Genomic DNA, 23,231 nt, shown 5'->3' on the forward strand with positions numbered 1-23,231 from the left:
CCTGTTACTAAAATGTCTTGTGCTTTTGTTGATCCACTGTGATCTGTGAAGTGTAATCCATATGTGTAAATGCTAAGATGAGACATAATATAGTTCTTAAGAAATTTCAGGTTGTTCCACCTTTTTCTTTTTTGGAGAGGATACTTTGTAAATATAAACATTTTCAGAAAGCAATTTGCCTTTTTTATCACTAAAACAAAGAGAAAATTTGGAGTTGTCACATTTTCCGAGGTTTTTGTGCTGTTACTTTACTGGTTCCACCCACTTGAGATCAAATTGGGCTGAATGTGGCCCCTGAACTACAATGAAGCCACGTCCACACAAAACTGCATCTTGTCCTGGCCGATCTTTTTCTTTGTCGTTTTCAAAAAAGTGCTCCGTAAACACAGAGTCATCTCAGGAAATATCTGCATCCACACGAAACCATTGAAAATGACTGAAAACGATGTAATCCAAATGCCAGGCCTGTATGTGGCGTTGTAATGCCCTCGCAAAAAATAGAGAAGATGACATGGAGCAGGAGCACGCACATAAAGCTTGCACGCTGTATACAAACCATAGACTACAAAAGAAGAAGAAAAACAACAACAACTCTCTGCGGTAGATCCAAGAGCATGTAGTGAATATTGTTAGCTATGGTTGTTTGTTGCTCATTGTAATGAAAGAGTAGCCCAAGATTTTGATTTAATATTTCCAATAAACTCAAAAACTGTTGTAGCACGAGCACTAATCCGTAGTCCACCAAAGGTTAGGTGGAAGGTTAGAGAGGTGGGGCTATGACATCATCGTTTTAGAAAAGTTGCAGTTTGGTTGCATAGACAAAGATGCAAAACCGCCATTTTCAAATTTATCTACTCTGGGACTTCGTTTCAAAAAGCTGCAGGTTCAGTGACTGAAAATGCCGGTTTTGTGTGGACAAAAAGCCCATCCGATACAAAACTTTTGCGGATACGACCGAAACCATCTTTGTATGGACAGCGCCTGAGATGGACAGCCCTGCTCTACATCATACAATTTGCTTAAGTAAAAGAGAAATCCAATATTAATACCTTCAAATCAGAGGTGTGTGGCTCCCCCTCCCTTCACTGGGTGTCAAACCTCATTCATTTCCTAGCTGTCATACTACTCCATTTGGATCCATAGTATCCAAAAACACCAGATTAGCTTAAAAAAACATAGAACCCTAACTTTACCACATAATTGCTGTTATTGTCAGATATAAATAACAAACGCTTAAATGGCTTCAGTTCACAGAAAGAAAGGGATACATCACGTCAAGGTAAAGTAGTGAAAATGTAAGTGTAGTGATATGGTCCAGACTTGAAGTGATACTCATTGTTTTTTAGGGGCCCTTTCAGGTAGAACAGCAATACAAAACCCACACCTAACCCTTTCAGACTGGCAAGTGGATCTGCAGAGAAGACTGTCCCTGGACTATTGATGTCTCACAAATCATCACCGTACTCAGAGTGGGGGTAAACCCTTCACAGTCTTGATCTCAAAGTGTCTAAGAATGTTTGAAAGTTAATGTAATTATTGTCATAAAGGATTAAAATTAGGCTATTAGTCATCAGATCTGTGACAAACACCTGTGAATAGCCTCATTTAGTTAATTATTTACATACCTCTATATTAAGGAACTAAATGATCATTTTAATTTAAAATTAAAAAGATCATTTAGAATCTAATATTTCTTAATTTCACATGAATTTTTCCACTGTGCCAGTGGTTATAGCAGGTAGTGATAATTGGAATAGAAAAAGAAAACAAGATAAGACAGAAAGACCAGTGAATTACAAATCAAAAAATTCTTATATCTGGCATTATATCTGGCCACATGTCAGGGGGAGGGGGATGAAAACAGGAGTGAATTCCTCTTAAACATACCTTTATTCTCATCCCCTCCTTTCACCACAATGTGAGCGTCCAGTTCCTGCAGTTGAGCGTGCAGATCATCCAGTCTGCGGTTTGAACTCCGCAGCTGACTGTCCACCTGGACACAGAGAGACATTTTTATTTATAGTTTATTTATGCTTATGTTTTCTCTTGTACTGTACAGGATTTAACAAGTAATCTGTTTAATTATTTATGCCCTAGAATAAAGCTCTAAACTTTGGTAGCATTTAGTAGTAAGTTCAGCAGTGATATGAATAGACTGTAAACAGAGGATGTGTAATTACCTCTGAAAAATTGCGTATAATTTTTTACTTATTTGTGCAATAATTACCTATTTATTCTCTCGTTTTGCATATATTTATTTCACTCACTGCACTACCACACCAGTATTTTATAACTTCTTTTTTCTGTGTTTTTAACTATGTGTTTTTACTGCTCACCCTGCATTGTCATTTCGTTCTGCAGTGCATCTCTGATGTAATTTGCCTGAATGACAGTAAAGTGATCTAAATCTGATCTGAATCTAAATATAACTACAGTACATAATTTCCTCAAAGTGCCAAAAATGCTGCTTGTGGTTTAAAAACATATTAGTTTCATTCCAAAAGTGAAAACAAAAAAAGAGAACATGATTTACGAGCCGCTCCACCAAGTTCAAGTGAAGTATCTTCTGTCTGACTCACTAAAGACTTTTCCAAATAACAGTCATTACACTGGTTTCCTGGTTGTGGCAGTGATGTAAAATTTCCATGTTTCCCCGATCTTATCATCAAACCCTGCCTTGGTGGTCACTGATGTTTTGTCTGCTATGGACAAGAACATTTTAGATATGCTCTCCCATAAACTTTCGATATGTTTTCTTGGTAAATCTCTGACCCTCCCTGTTGATATTGATCATGTTGATACTGTTCAACAAAAATACAGATCTTAAACAAATCAAACAGGCAAAATATCTGTATGCACACATTTACAGGTAGTTTCTAAGCCTTTTTTGTCCTTTCATTCACACGAGTGCAGTTTCAGGTGACTGAAACCTTGTAGAAAAACCATCCTAGGCTGACACTAGTTGGAAACTGTTAGAGTATGAGAAAACTTTATTTTTGGCATGTAATATGTGCATCGTTATCACTACTTTATATGAAACAGTTGTAATTCAGTTCAATTCAATTTTATTTATAGAGCCCAAAATCACAACAAAGTCACCTAACAAGGCTTTACAGAAATTATTGAATTGATAAATAAAAATATTCCGCCCCTAACCTTGCTATTAGGATATTTTGTATGTTTACACAAAGGTATGCAGTTTTTTTTTGCCTGTGGAGATTGAATTTTCTTTTTGAAAGAATGAGAAAAAACTCCCTTTTAAAACAGACCTATGTGTGTGTAGACTAGACTTTAGGTTAATAGTAAACACTGAGCTGGGAGATAATCATGAATCTGGTTGACCTGTTGAGCGTTCCTCTTGTCAGTGGTTGCTCTGCGTAGGTTCTCTGCACCCTCCTTGATCTTCAGCTCCTTGCGGATCTCCCTTCGGATCCTTTCACGCTGCTCATCCAGAAGCTGCTGTACACTGGAGTCAGAGAAATCGGAGTTCTGGTCCAGGCCAAGCTGCTCTAGAACCGACAGCCCACCTGGGTCACTCTGGATGGGTCAGACGTAGTGGGAGGGTTGAGAAAAAAGGAAGGAAAAGAGGGAAGAAAGCAAAAGAATTAGACTATTATGGAGAGAACACAGTGTTTCATCAGAATACGTGACTATTATTTCCAGCTTATTCCCGGTAAAGGGAGGTGTTAAATGTGAGGCAGACTTAAGAGGAAGAGATGGTGAGTGTGATAAGACAGGCAGTAATGGGAGGAAAGAGATAGAGGGGGGAGACGAAAGTAAGGGGAGTAGAGGAAAAGAGCGAAGCTGAGCAAAAATGAAAATGCTAGAAAAGGAAGCTGGAGGATGGGAAAGGAGGCAGGAGGAGCAGAGAGGAATGACAAAAATCTTCTTCAACCAGTGTTTACAATATCCCAAAACAAATCTGCAACACTGAACCTGTTTACACGACTTCCATATATTTACTGAATACCATTAGAGATGCCAGTTTCAGGAAAAGCTGTGCTTGCCAAAACTCAAACTGTGTACAAATATCAGAGTCAGTTACAAAGCTCTCCCATGACCTGGTGTTCTCCATTGTCCTCTTTCATGTTCATGGCAGAATTGAGCCCTTCTCCACTGTGTGAGAAATGTTATCGGGGTATTCCCTAGGTTTCTGGGCAGCTTAAGCCCTGTGGTTGCGGTGGGTGGATGTGGGATTTGAGGGTTCTGCTCCAGGAAACATGGATTCATTGTCACATAAATTTAGACTAGTCCGAGAAAGTCTTAGGGCACACAGGTGGTGAGTGTGATGTTCCATAGAAATTGGAATTTTGGAGAACTGCTATTACCATATACAAAAACTAGGAAAAGAAAATGGTAAATAAGCAACAAAACTTGCTAAATAAGTCTACTACTGACCAGCTGCAACCATCAGATCTGGGAAAAGTCATTTAGCATGTATTGATGCTCTCCACATTGACTTTGACATTGATTTTACATTACTTTAGCTGGTGGTAGCAAGGTGGTGGCCAGAGCTGGTTCTGGTTCTGCACCTCAGCCGTATTATGGTCAGTTACTGCCTGGTGATGACTGAGCGAGACTATTGAGGATAGAAAAATGTCGTTTGATACCAAACTTCCAATTATTAGTATAAGAAGTAAGTCTCATAAGTGTATGCAGACATGGCTTTTACACATTCTTACTGCTGAGAACATGTGAACAGACCAGTTCAAGTTGTGGGAAACAGATGAGCTGCCATAATTAAGGCAACTTATCTTTATTAATGAATAAATATGTTATTAATCGATAATTAGTTTGAGTAATTTGAGTGATTCAGTTGTAAAATTCTATTACATTCTGGTTTCCATTCATCAACTGAATATATCTTTGGGTTATAATCTGAGGACGACATCTTGGGTTTGAGATACAGTCACTCCATTGTTTGACATTTTGAAGACTAAACAATCCATTAATGAAGAAAATAATCTGGAGATTAATGGGCACTGAAAGTAACAGTTAGCTACAGCATGAATAAAGGAAATTATTTTTTATGTGATAAAACTATCTTTAGTGGAAAACTACTAAGGTGCTGACACATGAAACTAAGATTTGTACTGTATGTTTATTGTAATTTATTTTGTTAAAATGGAACATTTGTACAGAAAAATATCATTTAGGGGTCAGTATCAAAGCTACAGTATCAGTATTAGTACTGCTATGGAATGTTTTTGAACAATATCCAGTCCTTGCTATGTAGTCTTTAACCTGAAAGGACAAACACTTTTTTCAAGCCTGGAGTGCAACTACCCGAATGGGAAACTCTTGATAAAAGTTTTTCCTGCCTCCTTTGCTTCGACGCAAGCGTGGTAAACTTGTCTTTGCAAAAATCACAACTAGCAGAACTAAAACTTGCTCGCTGAGAGATTTAGAGACGAGAGAACATCAGCCAGACACACAATCAGGAACACAGCAGGAGTTAATCACTTGAAATCATAACCACTCACTCACTATTACAGGAACACACAACGCAAACAAACAACACTTCACCTCCAAGCTGTCCTCATCCTCCTCGTCTCCATGCCAACACATAGTTCACCCAGATACGACGACCCAAAACCCAGAGAGAGATGCAGAAAGCTTTGGTACACTCCTGAGCTAGTGCCACACTGAGAGCAAAATGTGTGTTTTTGAGGGGGAGACGATAAAAACAGATAAAGAGACCGTGAGTTAAGTGAGGGAGGAGGGGGAACGCCTCTGAGAGAGGATATCCGTCCCAACACCAAGCTGCTCAGGCCTTTCCTGTTTCCTCCCCGATTCTGCTGCTGTCAGTGGAGAGTGAGAAAAAGAGGGACAGAGACTCTACACACCGACACATCCTCCGTAATCCTCCTAAATCATTCTCGATTCTAAAACGCCATGTCTTCCTCGTCTTCTTGTTCTCGCCTCTTAATTATATCCGACTTACTTTGTGACGACTCTCACTCTGCTCTCACTTACACCGCTGACAATCTTCGGTACGGAAACAACGGAAGGATGCGTTTTCTAAGCATTGGATCAAAGCCAGAGAAGAAGGATGGGATGAATTTCTGCTCTTTGCTCAACCTTGTATTTCCTTCAGCCCCACACCTCCAGACCTAGCAGGGAGTCGCTTTACCCTATACAACGCCTATGGGACATCTGAAAATATGGTTATATGTCTTTGTAAGCTGCACAGGGTACCATAAGCCCTAAACTTAGTATTGTCTTATAATCTGTCAGACTGCATAACAAATCCCATCACTTTTTCTTTTTTTTGCTGAAATCATCAAATACTACGAAGGTGATATGTCAAAATTCTTGTCATATTTAATTCTATAAATATTTAATATTTAATGGGTAGCCTAATGCACAGGTGCGAGAATGGCTAATTCAGATGACAGCACTACACTGCAGGCAGCTGATAAAAAAAAACAAAACAAACTATCAGAGAATTAATGATAGAGTTCGCTGACAGTTTGACTGATGCTTGTTCAGGAATGAAAGTAACAAATTAGACTTGACAAAGTAGACTTCGTGTGGTACAATTCTACTTTAAGAATTATAGTTTAACTTTAACTTATAGTATCTTTATTTGGAGTTATTTTACTTAGTTCATTTCAATTCAGTCTCTGGTACAGAGTAATAATTTTAAAGAAAAGAAAAGAAAAGAAAAGAAAAAAATCGCCATGAACTCCTGTATGTGCCACGAAACGACTTGATCTCCTGCACCAAGACAGAGTCAGCTGCTCATTCCATGTCAGGCAGTCGAGATGAAATGCAACAGAAGTTAAAACATGATATATGAGACCTAATGAACAAAAATTCCAATCACCAAGGCTGAAGATGATGATGAAGAAAAACTTTGGCGTTATTTATGATGACCTTTGTTTGCCCAGAGACGTGAAGTTGGTTGAAAAAAGTCCAAATGCATTCTGCACAAGAGAATTTTACATATGTCCATAAATGTTTTGTGTAAATCTGGTGGTACTGCACATAGTTTTGCTTTTTTAATCTCAAAACTACACCCTCATGACAGACATTAGTATTATCCTGTCTCAAATATTTCTTTATTTATTTGACCTCAAACCTGATGTATACTGTGCCATTTAGGACTGGAAAAGGATTAAAGTTCATATTTCATATAATCAGAAAATATGAATATATCAAATTTTAAACTTTTAACTGCACTAAATCTTTAATAATTCACTTTATACAGGGTGGGGAAGCAAAATTTACAATGAACATTTAGTTGTTTTTTCTCAGCAGGCACTACATCAATTGTTTTGAAACCAAACATATATTGATGTCATAATCATACCTAACACTATTATCCATACCTTTTCAGAAACTTTTGCCCATATGAGTAATCAGGAAAGCAAACGTCAAAGAGTGTGTGATTTGCTGAATGCACTCGTCACACCAAAGGAGATTTCAAAAATAGTTGGAGTGTCCATAAAGACTGTTTATAATGTAAAGAAGAGAATGACTATGAGCAAAACTATTACAAGAAAGCCTGGAAGATACTATTAAAGAAGAATGGGAGAAGTTGTCACCCAAATATTTGAGGAACACTTGCGCAAGTTTCAGGAAGCGTGTGAAGGCAGTTATTGAGAGAGAAGGAGGACACATAAAATAAAAACATTTTCTATTATGTAAATTTTCTTGTGGCAAATAAATTCTCATGATTTTCAATAAACTAATTGGTCATACACTGTCTTTCAATCCCTGCCTCAAAATATTGTAAATTTTGCTTCCCCACCCTGTATATATTTTTTGCACTTTTTTTTTTAAACTTAAGTCACCAAATATAACTACTTTTAGTTGAGTAAATTACTTTGGTAATCTTTACACCTGTGTGTTTGGGCCTCTGAAGAGGAAGACAGCAGCCAGTGTTATCACCAAAAATGACAAAATGCAGGAAGTCCTTGATGATGGGCTTTGACATGAATCTTTTATGTCTCTAATGAATATGGTGGAGGTATGCAATGAGACAGTGAAAAAATATGAAGACTACACAGAAATTCATGAATCTACACCTGCTGATACTGAGAAAAAAGTGCAGGTTGGTGAAAAGTTTCACTGTGCAGTCAGAAAGTGGACTAGTTATGTGCATGAAGTCTGGGATGTTTGTGGTTAATCTCTCTTCTCATGAAAGTGACTCATCTCTCTGCTCCTCAACTGATCTGTGTGAGTGAAGATAAGAAATGAAATGTGACTCCAACTAATGTGAAATGATCGTGCGAGACAACCAGAGGCTAGGGCTGCCATGATCAGGAAATTTTAACTCATAATTAATTGTCATAACAATGATTGCAATTTACAGTTTGTCTGTTCATTTTATGGAGCTATTATAGTATGTAGGTGGTAATAGTTAATAATGACACACATCCATCTTGTGAAGAAGAGTTAGTGTATATACTGGCATTGAACACTGGGACATATGAACTAAACCTGTACTAATGTCAACTGATGATCTGCAGAATGCCATTGATTGAAGATTACAACTTAAGCACCTTGAGATAAACCAGTTTCCCACTCAGGTGCCATTAACAGATGCATCAAACGGTGAAAAAATATGCTTTTCTGTTGTTTCATTTGGCCAATTTTTTTTTACAGGGGAATGGAAACTAACATTTATGCAAAATGACTGAGGTCAGTTCAAATACTCACAATCACATGATTATGTAATTACTGTGACACACCATCAGAGCCACAGCATGAACTCCAACAATTTACAAATGAGTTGCTAGCAGTCATTCTATAGCAAGATTTTAAGTGTAAAATATCGATGAAACATACACTGACAAGACAAAAAAAAACTGCATAAGATCGACACCAGCTGAAGAAAAAGACACTTAAGAAATGTTTAGCCTTTTGCCTTCCACTTCCAGCATCAGTCACTGCTTTCAAGAGGTCATTTCCGTTGTTCTGCTCCCTCTCGTCTCATCCAGCTTCTGACTAAATCACTGTTAAATATAGTAACATCAACTCTATATACTGCATTTTTAAGGATATATGTAAAACAAAACCGCACTTTGCCTGAAACAAGTCAACATCAGCACTCAGGAAAAATGGGTAGTTTATACTTTTTAGGATGTAGAATTACTTAGTGTGACCCATTCAGGAATCTGCAAACCAAACTGATCACACATTTGGGGCTGTGACTTTTAACATTGCAAACAGGAACAGATGAAAATAAAGATTCATACTATATATAACCATTTCTAGTATTAAACAGAGGAAGTCTTACTTCTACAACTTTTCCTTAAAAAAACAGGGGTAATAACTTCTGCAACTAAGGTAAATAAAGTCCTTGGTCACAATTTGAGGAAATATGGTAAAATAAACCAGGGATATGGTATCAACAGTTATCAAGAGACACTAACTGCATAATGTGGTGAAGGTAGAAATATCCCCTGTTTACTTCCTGAAGTTTTGTCACCTGGCCAACTGGCTGTAGTATACTTCCTGTCAGTTCCTGCCCAGAAGTTGGACAATCTATTGATCTGTATATGATGCAGATAATCACCAAGCTGTCACTGATCAGCAATCTGTTGAGTTGACTCATAAAAGTCGAAGGCATCATTCAGTAAAATACTGAAAATTGTCATCATACAGTTGTTTATCCGGTGCAATACCACAAAGAAGGCAACAGCTACCGGGCCAGAGTGAGTCATCTCGTGCAGCTCATTAGTGAACTGGCCTAGGGAGGAACATTCGGCGGCGGTGTCCGGGGAAGTAATGACGGGCTAATTCAATAGATAACGGCGCCAAGCGAGGCTAATTCAATCAGACTGTGTGAGCAACGTGGAGGAGCCTAGGGCTGGACAGAGTGAGACAAGAGTGAACATGGTACAAAGTGTGCGTGTTCACTATGCAGACCAGGCCTGGAGTTTTCCCACTGATAACCACGCAGTGCACAGATAATGTCCACACAGAGGTCACGGAAAGGCGTGGATGAGCAAGCGTGCATGAGATGTAAAAAAAAAAAAAAGAGAGAGATAGATAGATATGCAGACACACAAAATGACACTCACTCTGGTGAAACATGAGGACGCGTCTCATGGGTGGATGTGGGTGGGGGTGCTGAGCTCAGCCTCATGGACTGTGTTATTGTGCAGGGTGTAATTTGTCTGGTCTTTTAGAGCTCTACAAAAATAAAATTCAGTTTCATTGTTTACAGCTGATGACAAAAAACACAAAGAGCATTATGTCTGAACAGAGGAAGGACTGACTGAGCTAAAAGTCAGAGCTAATAATACACGAGGAATGAGACAGAAGAGGAAGAGACAAGAACCAGTTCTGGATTGAAAAAAAAAATAGATAAATGGTATGTTTAGTTCTTCTCTACAATCAGTAAGGACACAGGAGAAAAAGACTACCCACATCTGGAAGCATGAATGTTTAGTGACTGTCCAAAATCTGACATTTCCATCTAGAGCTGCAACGAGTACTTGAGTAATTAGAGTACAAAAGATCTTTAAATAAAATTAATTATCAATTTTGTTTAAGTAGCCTAGTCACTTGCGTTCCGCCCCGGGGATCATGTTTTACACAGACAGTAAACAGTGATGCACGCAACAGAGTCAAAAAGTTAAAAGTTGGTGCCATGGAAGAGAGCAAGGAGACCATCCGGAAAAGGCAAAAGATGTCCCAAGTCTGGGATCACTCCAAACTTAAAAAAACTGAGAATCTCATGCAATGTGTGTGAGTACACATCCGAAGCCAGCTCAAGGTAAATGCCCATCTTCCAGTCAACAGTAACCTAACATTAGCTGATTTAATGTGATTGCTAACTGAGAAACGCAACAGTGCTGGTTAGAACATGGGCTATGCATTTGTTGTAGTCTATAACAATGAGTCTCGATGACGGCTTTCGATGATGAAATCCAATTACTTGATTAATCTCTGAAATATTTGGTAGAATACTCAGCTTCAAAAAGAATCGATAGCTACATCACAAAGCCATTCATTTGTACAAATTTATGTTCAGAAAGGATTTGTTCATACTGACAATAAACTGTCACAGTCAGGCTTTTATATTTTAAAGAATGAAATCTGTATAAAATCTATATTTTACAGCATTCCATAATTACATACAGACCATGACTGAGATGGATGATATACAAACACTGTCAAAGGCAGTTTATATTTAGCAAAGGGAAAGCCGCTGAGGTCTTTCACACCAACATACAAACATCAGTGGCTGAATATAAACAACTGCTTTCACTGAAGTACAATTTGAGGCACTAAATGTACATAAAACACATTTATTTCTACTCAACTACAGCGCAGCTATTGGCAACACAAAACTGTACAGAAAGTGAAGGTGATTTGTGGTTTTAAATGATTAACTGACACAGCATGTGAGGATTCTAAGACATACTGGTAATGTGACCAGTATAAAAGTAATTGACTATGAGTTTTTGCTTGAAGAAACCTTGATACAATAATACATATATACTTGACATTATTTATACTTTATAAGTAGTCTTAACTGTGTTCTCATACACAACTTCCCCCTAATATTGAGAGTCGAGAATATCAATACTACATTTAACCTTTTTAAACTAAATGAACTACCATGAAATGTTTACTTTTTAAAAATATGAAGCTCTCACAGGACATCAACTTCATACATATGATTTTATAGAATATGAATTATTACTATATGTGATATATAGTAATATATCTACAGCACTAAAATACAGCCACCCTGTTAATATGATAACCAAAATATTTAATAAAAAAAAAAAACCTTCACAGAGACAATTTACAGGACAGTAACTTTTACTTTTCTTTGTTTTTTGTTTTGTTTTGTTTTTTACATTTACTGATTGTATATAAATACATGAAATTTCTGAATGCAAAACTAATACTTGTGAAATATCTTCACAGTGTGGTCTTTGAACTTTTACTAAAGAGAGGTTTTGAAGTATAACTTACAGTGCTTATATATAGTACTTTTACAGTGTGGAATTAGTGGTGGAAGAAGTACTCAGATTCTTTACTTGGTAAAACTACTGACCCACACACATATCAGCAGAGACAGATGCATGAGTCTGCAAAGTGATTTCCCACATGGATTTACAGCAAGTTGAAGATCACTTCCTGTAGACATGTTCCACTGCCACAGGGGCCACATGTTATTCTGCTGAAACAGACCGAGCTGCTGGGCTATTACCATTTCCTTTTCTTGTCCAACAGTCTGAGTGCAGAGCAGAGAAGAAGAGGAAAGATAGGGAAATGAAAACCTTTTCCCTCTTTCAAGGGAAAGGTTGGTCCACAAGGCCCTAAAGGTTGGAAAAGCACTTATGAGACTATAAGTCATCAAGGCAAATGCTGCTATATGTAAAAACAGTAAAAACAATAAGGGTACAGTACATGTCTGATTGGAGCAGTGTAGTATTACTTGAACACAAATGGGCAATAAATAGCAAGTGGACCATCTGTAACAGAGTCAGGGAAAAAAATAATACACTGGCAACAGCGAAAGGCAGTTTGCTCAGTCATGCTCATGACCAAGACGGCAAGAGAAGTCGCTAGAGAGAGCGACAGACAGCCGAGGCAAACAAAGACAAGGCAGCGTGAGGACAGGAAGAGAGGGAGGAGAGAGACGAATGAGGCACAGCTGAGAGGGTCGCAGGGTTGGAGCAGACAAACAAGCATGGGACAACGGAGATGAAAATGGGGCAGAGGGAGACTGCATACTCAAACTGCAACAAGTGTGCCCCAATAAAACCACCAAGAAGGAAAGAAGCAGTTACTGACAAAGCCCCTCAGATTTCCAAGTATGGAGGAAAAAAGAAAAACACTGACATTTCTTCAGCTGTTAAAGTAGTAAAGCTGTGTGTCTTCCATAATCTAGTGATTAGCACCTAAATCTTACAGCTCTAAGGTTATGTATTACATTCTGAGTCAAAATGGGGCCTTTCTGCGCTGAGGTTGCTTGTATTCTTGGACCCATGCAGGTTTCTTCTGGGTGCTCCAGTTTCCCCCACCATCATACCAGGTATGGGTTGGTTAATTCTCCTCTCAGTACCCTTGACCAGGGTACTGACACAAATCTGGAGTTGATCCCAGAATGCCTTCAGTGGCATCTCACTGCTCCTAATGTGGTAAGTATTAATGTTAGGGGCTGTTTGTGCTTTAGGATGGGTACAATACAGAAACTGAACTTCCCCTCAGGGACAATAAAGTGACTTAACTTTAACTAAACAGGCCCTTTTCCAGATCAGACATTCTGGCTTGTTCAATTTAAAGGTCCAAGAAAACCATGTCAGTGTCACACACCATACTGATGCAGCAACTTGGAACGCAGACAGTTTGGATTCAACTAATTCCACCTCTTCATTTTGTGCTGTATCAAGCCTGTCACAAGTATTAACCAGAATCATGGGAACATGGTTTCCACACTATAATGCATCATACACCAGTAAGAAGTGGTAGAAAGCATGAAGGGGTGGAGGGGAGAATAAAAGAGCACACAATGGGACAAAGAAAATGTCTACAATCACTAAAACCAGGGCAGAGTGACCTGACCCTCCATAAACACACCCACATAACACAAACACACTGGTGGGAATGAGGGCAGTGTTTGACCTCTCACCCCCGTAGACATGTCCAACACTTACAGGGCCTTCCTACATCACCTCCTCTGACTCCTTGACTGTCCTCCTCTCTTCTCTTCACCCTTTTTCCTTCCTCTTCATATCCCCCCCTGACTGAATGGCCTAGTTGTTCATTATTTTGTAAACCTTTGTGATGAAGATTCAGGTTTAGACTGCAGTCTGACTAATCCATATTAAAAGGAAAATCAAGCAAAACAAGCAGTGACTCCACTCATTTTAGATCATCCTTGTCCAACCTCAGTGCAGCTGGATCTATTGTTTTTAATTGCCTGCCTATATAACGTCATTATAAATTATTTGTCAAAGCCTATTGTTTTCACAGACTGGCCACTTCACTCTGACATCTTGGCAGTTGTGGAGGAAACTCTATTCTTTGAACTCTATTCAATTTTTCAGTGACAGGACAAACCTGAGTGCCAAACTCATTCAACTGACTGACTGTTTAGGAACTACTGTAACAAATACATGCACCAGAGGGAGAGACAGGGTTGTCCTGAAGGCTACTTAAACATCAGAGGAGGACAGAAAAGAAAAACACACCAACAAAACAAAACTGCTCTGTATATATTTCACAGCCAATGCATAAAATGTCATTGTTGAGTATTCCTTTGAAAACATTTCTGAGTTTCTTTTCCTGTCTCTCTGGACAACACATATCAGAGCATTGCTGTTTTGTTATGCAAAATATGGGTATTAGTATTTGATTCTCAACAGCCTTATTGCTGAAACACACAAAACCACTACGGAAATACAATGGGATGTAATTTTTCCTCAAAAAATATGTATTTAATCCTCTTAACGTCATCATAAATGGCACATTAAATACTAATAACTGCTGTTTTTGTGTGTTAGACGCATTAAGTGTCATTGTGGTATACGACAGCTTCTAATAAGTGACGTTTTGTTTGAGTTTACACAAAGGCCTTCACGTTAGCATTAATTCACTCAAAAATATCTGCTATAAAACCTAATCTGCACAATGTAAGATGACAGTCTGCCTTGTCCTTGTTATTTTGGCCCTTCAGCTTCTCAAACTTATCAGAGGATCAACTCATGCAAGAACACTGAATGGAACTTTAAAGTATCCATTATTGCTTCCATTACTATTTTGTTTTTAACCTAGTGCAGTACTCATTATTAAAGCTTCTTCAAGAGCCTGGTAACCCTGTCTATACACATTGATTTGGCCTAATGTACTACTACTACTACTACTACTACTACTACTACTACTAATAATAATAATAATGGATTAGATTTATATAGCGCTTTTCTATGAATGCATACTCAAAGCGCGTACAGAGGATCCATTATTCATTCACTCTCACATTCCCCCTCTGGTGGTGGTAAACTACATATGTAGCCACAGCTGCCCTGGGGCAGACTGACGGAAGTGTGGCTGCCAATTCGCGCCTACGGCCCCTCCGACCACCACCAAACATTCATACACATTCATACACCAGTGTGAGTAGCAACACTGGAGGCAAGGAGGGTAAAGTGTCTTGCCCAAGGACACAACAGCACATGGACAGATTGGGATTCAAACCGCCAACCCTTCGGTTACTGGTGTGTGTAAGTGTATTTTCCATTGTCAGTAACGTCAACAAAATATTTTTCAAATGGCTGGTTTACTTATTCAAGATAATACTACAAAGCAGTGCAGAAATGGCAGTAAAAATGGTTTGGACTATTGTAAATTCAGTCACTTTGGTTAGTCATTTTACATACCAGGGTCTTCAGAAAACGCAATTGGAACACTTCCATAACTGTTCTGATATCAAAAGTAATAATATAACATCCAATGTAGGTCAAACTCAAACATTAACATTTTAAATATTATATTCCGTTGTGGAAGAAGATAGAAAGATATGTAAAATGTGGGAAATTTAACAGGTAAAAAGTAAACAGACTTTACTACAATAATTTCTGTCGAGAACAGACACAGCGAGCGACATATTAAACAGTAATCTTCAAAACAGATCAAATGTTTGGACAAAAAGAGCTAAGAAACAGAGAGAGAGTCATGTTTAAATGACAAACATCTCCAGGTGGGAATGTAAACAGTCTGGTCAGGGTGGAATGACTCCCTATCCAACATTACTGACGTATGACAGAAGGCAAAGGACAGAGCAAACAGTGCCTCTGCTTTCACTGGCATTCACAACACTCTTCCTCATCAGCAGGTGGGGGACGTTCAACACGGCAGGTCTGTCAATCACCATTTTCTGCTGACATGCTCAGTGACCAGCCCAGAAACCTATCAATCACTGTCCAATCACTGTCCTGCTGAGTCAGTGACAATCCCAGACCTGTCATTCGCGAAAAAAAAAGTTACTATTCTGCAGAACGGAGAGAGCACAGATGTAAACTTTTCCAGTAATAGTTTAAAACAATCCAGGTGGGGAATATAAACGTAGACTGGGTGTATGACATGTCCACATTTTTAATAATGACTCCATGTCTTCTTCATAAGGTCCATACTGGCAGAAAAAACAGCCGTTTATTTTGGCCAAACAATCCACTGTGGCAGGAGGGATAATCTAGGTTAAGTCAAGATGCTCTCAATGACTTCCCTATAAACAAAACTCACTGGTGTAATCAATCTCCATTGGTAAAAAAACAGACTGGTGGTGTCTGTGTGCCCTTTAAACATAGACAGGTGAAAGAGGAAAGGCAGTTCCACAGATTTGCAATTATTTTACAATCAACAGACATGTTTGTCTCAGATATACAAAACTTGAGTGTCAAACATATGACCTGTGGGCCAAAATCTGCCCACTAAAAGGTCCTATTCAGCCCATGGGATGAGTCTGTGAAATGCAAAAATTACACTGAGATATTAACAGTTAAAGGTCATTCAGGGGCCACATATAGTGCAGTATGATCTCAAGTAGGTCACATGAGTAAAATACATCATATATCAAATGTACCTTAATAACCTATAAAGAAAACTCAAAATTTTCTCTTTGTTTTACTGTAAAATTACAAAAAAAAAAAAAAAACACAAACAAGTGAAAAAGTAAGTGGAGTTTACCAACATCTCCGCCGGGTCACACAACACTTTGCCCTTCCTGCTCACTGATATCCTGCCTATTCAGGAATGAATTTTGAGACTTGACTTTCAATCTTTTCAAAAAATTTGGAAAAATGCAAAAATTGAGAGAAAGGCACACGTGAAGAAGATGTGTGTGAAATTTGAAAAGAATCGGGTGAATAGTGTACGAGAAATGGGTTGGACAAAAATCTCAGACAGAAGGACAGATAGAATACCTGGTATATCTATACACCTCCGTCCTCTGGGGGGGTAATGTTTACATTTACAAACTATCCTTTCACAAAAAATGTGAATTACCTGAACAAATATAAACAACTTGAACTGTCTTAAGAGAAGTACGTGGAATTTTAACAATATTATGTCTGTTACCGTTTTCTGCCTTTGTAGATCCACCGTGATCTGCATGTGTACATGATAAGCTGAGACATAATATTGTTAAAATAACACTTATTTTTCTTAAGAAATTTAAGGTTGTTCAAGTCATTCACAATTTTTTAAAGGATAGTTTGTAGATGTAAACATTTTCATTATGTAATTTTACTATTTTCTCTCTAAAACATGGAGAAATGTTTGGAGTTGACATTATTGACAGGTTATTATGTTATTATTTTAGTGGTCCGATCCATTTGAGATCATATTGGGCTGCTCTAGATACATATTGGAGGCAAATTAAGTTTCATTAGCTATCATTCATTCATTCATTATCTAAACCCACTTTATCCTCACTAGGGTCACGGGGGTCGCTTGGATCCTATCCCAGCTACTTATGGGCGAAGGCGGGGTACACCCTGGACATTTCGCCAGTTCATCGCAGGGCTGAACATATAGAGACAAACAATTACTCTCACATTCACACCTATGGGCAATTTAGATTAACCAATTAACCTATCAGTGCATGTCTTTGGATGGTGGGAGGAAGCTGGAGTACCCGGAGAGAACCCACACAGACACGGGGAGAATATGCAAACTCCACACAGAAAGGTCCCACCCCCGTCGACTGGTGTTCATTAGCTATCAGTTTGTTATAATTGTTATCAAAACATTTATTCTAAATAGAAGATAAAAAATACTGTTATACTGAATATACAGGGTGTCCCATAAGTCTCCATACATAGGAAAAATAAACGTTTCTTGACATAAACCATTTTTATTTATATAATATGCTCTATATGACTGCCATTTTGTCGGGAACACATTTCAATGCGTGTCTGCTGAAGAACTATAAAGAAGAAATATAAAGAAATACATGTTAGAACCATATATGTATGGAATGTATTATGTCTCCTATGTATGGAGACTTATGGGACACCCTGTATACTCTCCTGTGGTGTTACAAAGAGCATCAAGGCATCAACAAAAAGATCAACCATATACTCTAATTCTTACCTGCTGTATAATATTCTAAAATCAATGCATAGCATACAATAGAAACCCCACACCCCCAAAAGTTATACCTCAGTGTGTGTAAATTCACTGTGGGCATCATATGGTTCAGGGAAACAGTCATGTCATACACCATGACTTAAAGAGCCACTTTAAATAAAAATGAAAAATGTAACCCAAAAAAAGTACACTTGTATTTATAGATCTTCAACGGAAACGAGCATATCTTTCAGTCAGTGGGCAGCCTCTCTACTTTGCTGATGCATTTAACAGCCTAAAGATGAAGAATGTGATAATCAATAGTCGTTTCAGTGGTTGAACAGAAGCAGTTGTCCAACTGTAAGATGTCACGCAGATGTTGGCAAAAGAAATGACAAGCATTTTCACTTACAACACATACTAAATAAACACATTAAAAAAAGACTATGACGTGCTGTCGAGTAAGAAATATCACTCTTAATACATACATGTACACTCAGAGTGTGCACAGGTAGAACTCTGGACACACAGGCCACATATTCACAGCATTTTTACAATCAGATGAAGCCCCAGCTAACATGTAGTCTCACATTAAGGCTGTGACAACATTGCAGGTAGATCTGGCTGAACTACTATCAGACTGTGATAAGGAGTAAAAACTCTCTGGGTTGTTTAGATGGTTTATATTTTATGACATACAAATCATCCTCATCTTGGGTGGTGATTAAAGGTGTTTTCACACTGCGTATCCGGATCTGTGCCGTACCCGGATATGCGGAGACCTTTCCTACAGATGTTGCATTCATATGCATGTACCGCGGTCCGTGCCCAGGTAGGAGTGGCTGTTACAGGGCTGAAACAGAAGGTGGCGATGTGGAAGGAATTGTGTCGCTATCCAACAAACGCAGAAGTCAGAAGAATACAAACCCTTGCGTCGTCAACTGAGCGACTGTTCTGTTTATTTGTCTACAATGGCGACAAGGCAGGCAATACTATTCTATCTGTTAGCCTGTTTGAGGCAAAATGAAGAAGAGCGACCTTCGTTGTCCCCGATATATCACCGAGTGGTTTGGTCAATAAGGCAAGCCTGTGCTGTGCGGATCCAATGCTTTGTCAGGAGACAACAGGAGCGCCGTCTATGGTCTTGTAGTGATTACGTCATTTCTATAATCGGAGTGGTGATTAGGCCACTTCCGGTCTCGGGTACGGATCGCTTTCACGGCAACATACCGTACTGGAATCCACGCAGTCCTTACCCAGAACTACCTTCTCAGCTGGACTCTGGTATGGTACTTGTGCACAGAACGTTTGCATTCACAATGATAAAATTAAGAGGACTTCGGGGTCCAATGTACTCTGATACGGACTTGGATACCCAGTGTGAAAACACCTTTAGGTGCAGCTGACACAACTGACACAGTTTGCGAAGTATGTGGATCATACTCATAAAGAAGATGTGTTTCTTGCCATTTTCAGCTCAAAGATTATTTTTCAAACAGTAAAAGGAGCTTGGAAAAACTGTAACGTGCAGTGAGTAGAAGGGAGAAGAATGCCGACCAAAATAATTGTCCTGTGGCAGGATTATTCCAACGGCGTACATCCTGTGAGCCAGACTGTCAGTTACACTCACACTAATTGGTGTTGGTTTGTACATATTTTTCAGAGTTCTTATAACATTAAATTTAGTATGAAAGGCTGCCATGCATTCTGTTGGAAACCAAAAAAATAATGTCATGTCTTTTTTTGGTTTCATTCAGCCCAGTTCTCTCCTTGATGAGCAACTTTCTTTTTTTTTTTTTGGCATATAATATATTATGGTTTTATACACTTTTTTGCTCTTAACCCAGTGCAGCATTCTCTATTAAAGCTTATTTTTCTAGTTTTGGAGACTTTGGGGTGTGCATATGGTTTGCTTTAGAGAATAAGAGGGAAAGAAATAAAGAGCCTGGTAAACTTGTCTGAATACACTGATTTGGTCTCATTCATATAGTGTAATTTGTGTTGATTTTCAGTAACGTTGCAGTAAAGATTGACTACTGTTAAGTTAGGTAGCACAATGACTGAAAGAGAAAATGAAGTGGAAAATGCAGTTGATTTAAACCCTGTTGGTAAAAAAAAATAAAAGCATTTATTTTGTTTAGAATCATTTTGGCTTCAGGAGAGAAGTTATAAAAACTGATATATGTTAAACAGTTGTGTTTGAGGTGTATGTTAACAGCATAATAATTTTAAAGCAAAGCTATGGCTAACAATGACTGGTTAGGTGTAGATTACTCTGCTCAGTACACACCACTTAGAAAAGAATTCAATAAGCTAAGAAATATGATGATTTAAAAGAGATCTTATGGTTTTAGAATCTGCAATGAATAATATTATTACATATTGCAGATCCTCCTGATACCGTGGAGGCCTTATCTTCACTCTGTCAGTGAGTGTAAGTGCCCCAGATACCTCTGTCTTGAGTATCTCCTACATGATATACAAGGAAAGACAGCACAGTAGAGCTGCACTGACCACAGTATCACTGCATTTTTCTCTGTGTGTTAACTGAGTGGATGGAGATTGGCCTGCATGGCTGAACTGCTGTGAAGTGCTGATCTGATGTCAGTTTGTATTTTGTCCTTCCATGCAAATAGGAAGTGACTACAAGTACTCCTGGATCTGTTCACTGCACAACTAAGAGCAAAGGTTATGTACAGACTTCCACCTGAAGTCAAAACGATTTCTGTTTCATGTTTATGTGGATTGAAAAGGAAATGTGTCTATGGAAGTGTGTGTGGCTGAGTCATATAAAGAAAACATCTGGAGGCATTCCTTAAACGCTTGAGTGGTGACAACAGCCAACCTGGCAGGAGAGTAGGATGGGAGGAGGGAGGAGAAAGGGAAGTAGGGAAAGGAAAGGTAAATGAAAAGCAGATATAAAGACAGAGTAGCAGCAAAGCAATAGAGTCACACGAGTATAAACGCAGGGTTTCCCCTATATACACTCAGCAACAGCGCCGTGCTGCTGCTGAATTCTCAGCACCGCTGCAAAAAAAAACTCCAAAAAACAATGACTTTGAAGTAATGTGATGTACAAAATTTTATTACAAGTTGTTAGCCACTAGTTAACCAACTTGGCTATTGTTTAGGCATCATAACACAACCTCCTCCCTCCCTCCCCTCTCTGCCTACGTTACTGAAGCAAACGATCTGAAATCCATATAGAATGGAAAAGAAACAGTGTAGAACCAGGCATATACTGTAGACCGTCAGAGAACCACGCCGGTGCTGGTTTCCACACGCAATCTCTAACCGGCCAACATGTTCACACCAAAAGTCAGAGCGTTCGGGCACCAAAAATTTCGTTCCCAATGGACACCAAGTAAAGCTTGGCTTTTCTAAGTGGACCATGACGACATGAGTGGACGTCACCAGGTTGATCCAGAAAAATAAACAAACCAAGAAAACATGAGTGTGGAAAATGGCCAAGAAACCGAGTTGTAATGTTCTGTGTTGCATGACAGGTGGCATAGGAGATATTGTAAAAACGGTTCAAGCAAGCTACACATTTTGAAAATACACAATTCAAAAGTCCAAACCCCTTATCCCCCCGAAGCCATGCCTTCAGAGTACTGGCAAGCTCAATGCTTGTTCCCAAGGGTTGACAAGCGCTGCACAGCATCAATTTGCCCGGCTCCGGCTTGCGGATCCATGTGTACCTCATTCGGTCTCCTCCAACACCCCCGCTCTTACAGAACAGCCCCAATTCATACCTATCGAACTAACATTACATTCCTTAGTGATTTATGTTAGTAACAAAAACAGTCTGTTAACTTTCCATCCTAATACAGTACAGGCCAAAAGTTTGGACACACCTTCTCATTCTTTGCATTTTCTTTATTTTCATGAGTATTTACATTGTAGATTCTCACTGAAGGCATCAAAACTATGAATGAACACATGTGGAATTATGTACTTAACAAAAAAGTGTGAAATTACTGAAAACATCTCTTATATTCTAGTTTCTTCAAAGTAGCCACCCTTTGCTCTGATGACTGCCTTGCACACTCTTGGCATTCTCTTGATGAGCATCAAGAGGTAGTCACCTGAAATGGTTTTCACTTATAGCTGTGCCTTGTCAGGGTTACTTAGTGGAATTTCTTGCCTTATTGATGGGGTTGGGACCATCAGTTGTGTTGTGCAGAAGTCAGGTTGATGCACAGCTGACAGCCCTATTGGACAACTGTTAGAATGCATATTATGGCGAGAACCAATCAGCTAAGTAAAGACAAACGAGTGGCCATCATTACTTTAAGAAATGAAGGTCAGTCAGTCTAGAAAATTTCAAAAACTTTGAATGTGTCCCCAAGTGCAGTCGCAAAAACCATCAAGCGCTCCAACGAAACTGGCTCACATGAGGACCACCCTAGGAAAGGAAGACCAAGAGTCACCTCTGATGCTGAAGATAAGTTCATCTGAGTCACCAGCCTCAGAAATCGCAAATTAACAGCAGCTCAGATTAGAGACCAGATGAATGCCACACAGAGCTCTAGCAGCAGACACATCTCTACAACAACTGTTAAGAGGAGACTGCGTGAATCAGGCCTTCATGGTCAAATAGCTGCTAGGAAACCACTGCTCAGGAGAGGCAACAAACAGAAGAGATTTATTTGGGCCAAGAAACCCAAGGAATGGACCTTAGACCAGTGGAAATCTGTGCTTTGGTCTGATGAGTCCAAATTTGAGATCTTTGGATCCAACCGCCGTGTCTTTGTGCGACGCAGAAAAGGTGAACGGATGGATGCTACATGCCTGGTTCCCACCGTGAAGCATGGAGGGGGAGGTGTGATGGTGTGGGGGTGCTTTGCTGGTGACGCTGTTGGGGATTTATTCAAGACTGAAGGCAACCTGAATCAGCATGGCTACCACAGCATCCTGAAGTGACATGCCATTCCATCCGGTTTGCGTTTAGTTGGACCATCATTTATGTTTCAACAGGACAATGACCCCAAACACACCTCCAGGCTGTGTGAGGGATATTTGACCAAGAAGGAGAGTGATGGAGTGCTGCGCCAGATGACCTGGCCTCCACAGTCACCGGACCTGAACCCAATCGAGATGGTTTGGGGTGAGCTGGACCGCAGAGTGAAGGCAAAAGGGCCAACAAGTACTAAGCATCTCTGGAAACTTCTTCAAGACTGTTAGGA

At 39.1% G+C, this 23,231-nt stretch overlaps 1 protein-coding gene across 3 annotated transcripts in view; it reads right to left on the minus strand.

The window, feature by feature from the left end:
* pkn1a (protein kinase N1a) overlaps positions 1 to 23,231 on the minus strand; it is a 67,470-nt gene that overhangs the window by 22,998 nt on the left and 21,241 nt on the right. The window contains exons 1-3 of one of the 3 annotated variants that reach the window (XM_030141061.1): positions 5,527 to 5,672; positions 3,343 to 3,537; positions 1,888 to 1,993 (exon numbers count right to left, since the gene is read on the minus strand). In XM_030141061.1, the coding sequence (XP_029996921.1) occupies positions 1,888 to 1,993; positions 3,343 to 3,537; positions 5,527 to 5,568 (343 nt within the window). In that variant the 5' untranslated portion in view covers positions 5,569 to 5,672. Of the gene's footprint in view, positions 1 to 1,887; positions 1,994 to 3,342; positions 3,538 to 5,526; positions 5,673 to 23,231 lie in introns of those variants that run through there. The other 2 variants (XM_030141046.1, XM_030141054.1) reach the window with 2 other exon arrangements.

The sequence above is a fragment of the Sphaeramia orbicularis genome, chromosome 1 (genome assembly GCF_902148855.1).
Source record: "Sphaeramia orbicularis chromosome 1, fSphaOr1.1, whole genome shotgun sequence".
Classification (NCBI taxonomy): Eukaryota; Metazoa; Chordata; class Actinopteri; order Kurtiformes; family Apogonidae; genus Sphaeramia; species Sphaeramia orbicularis.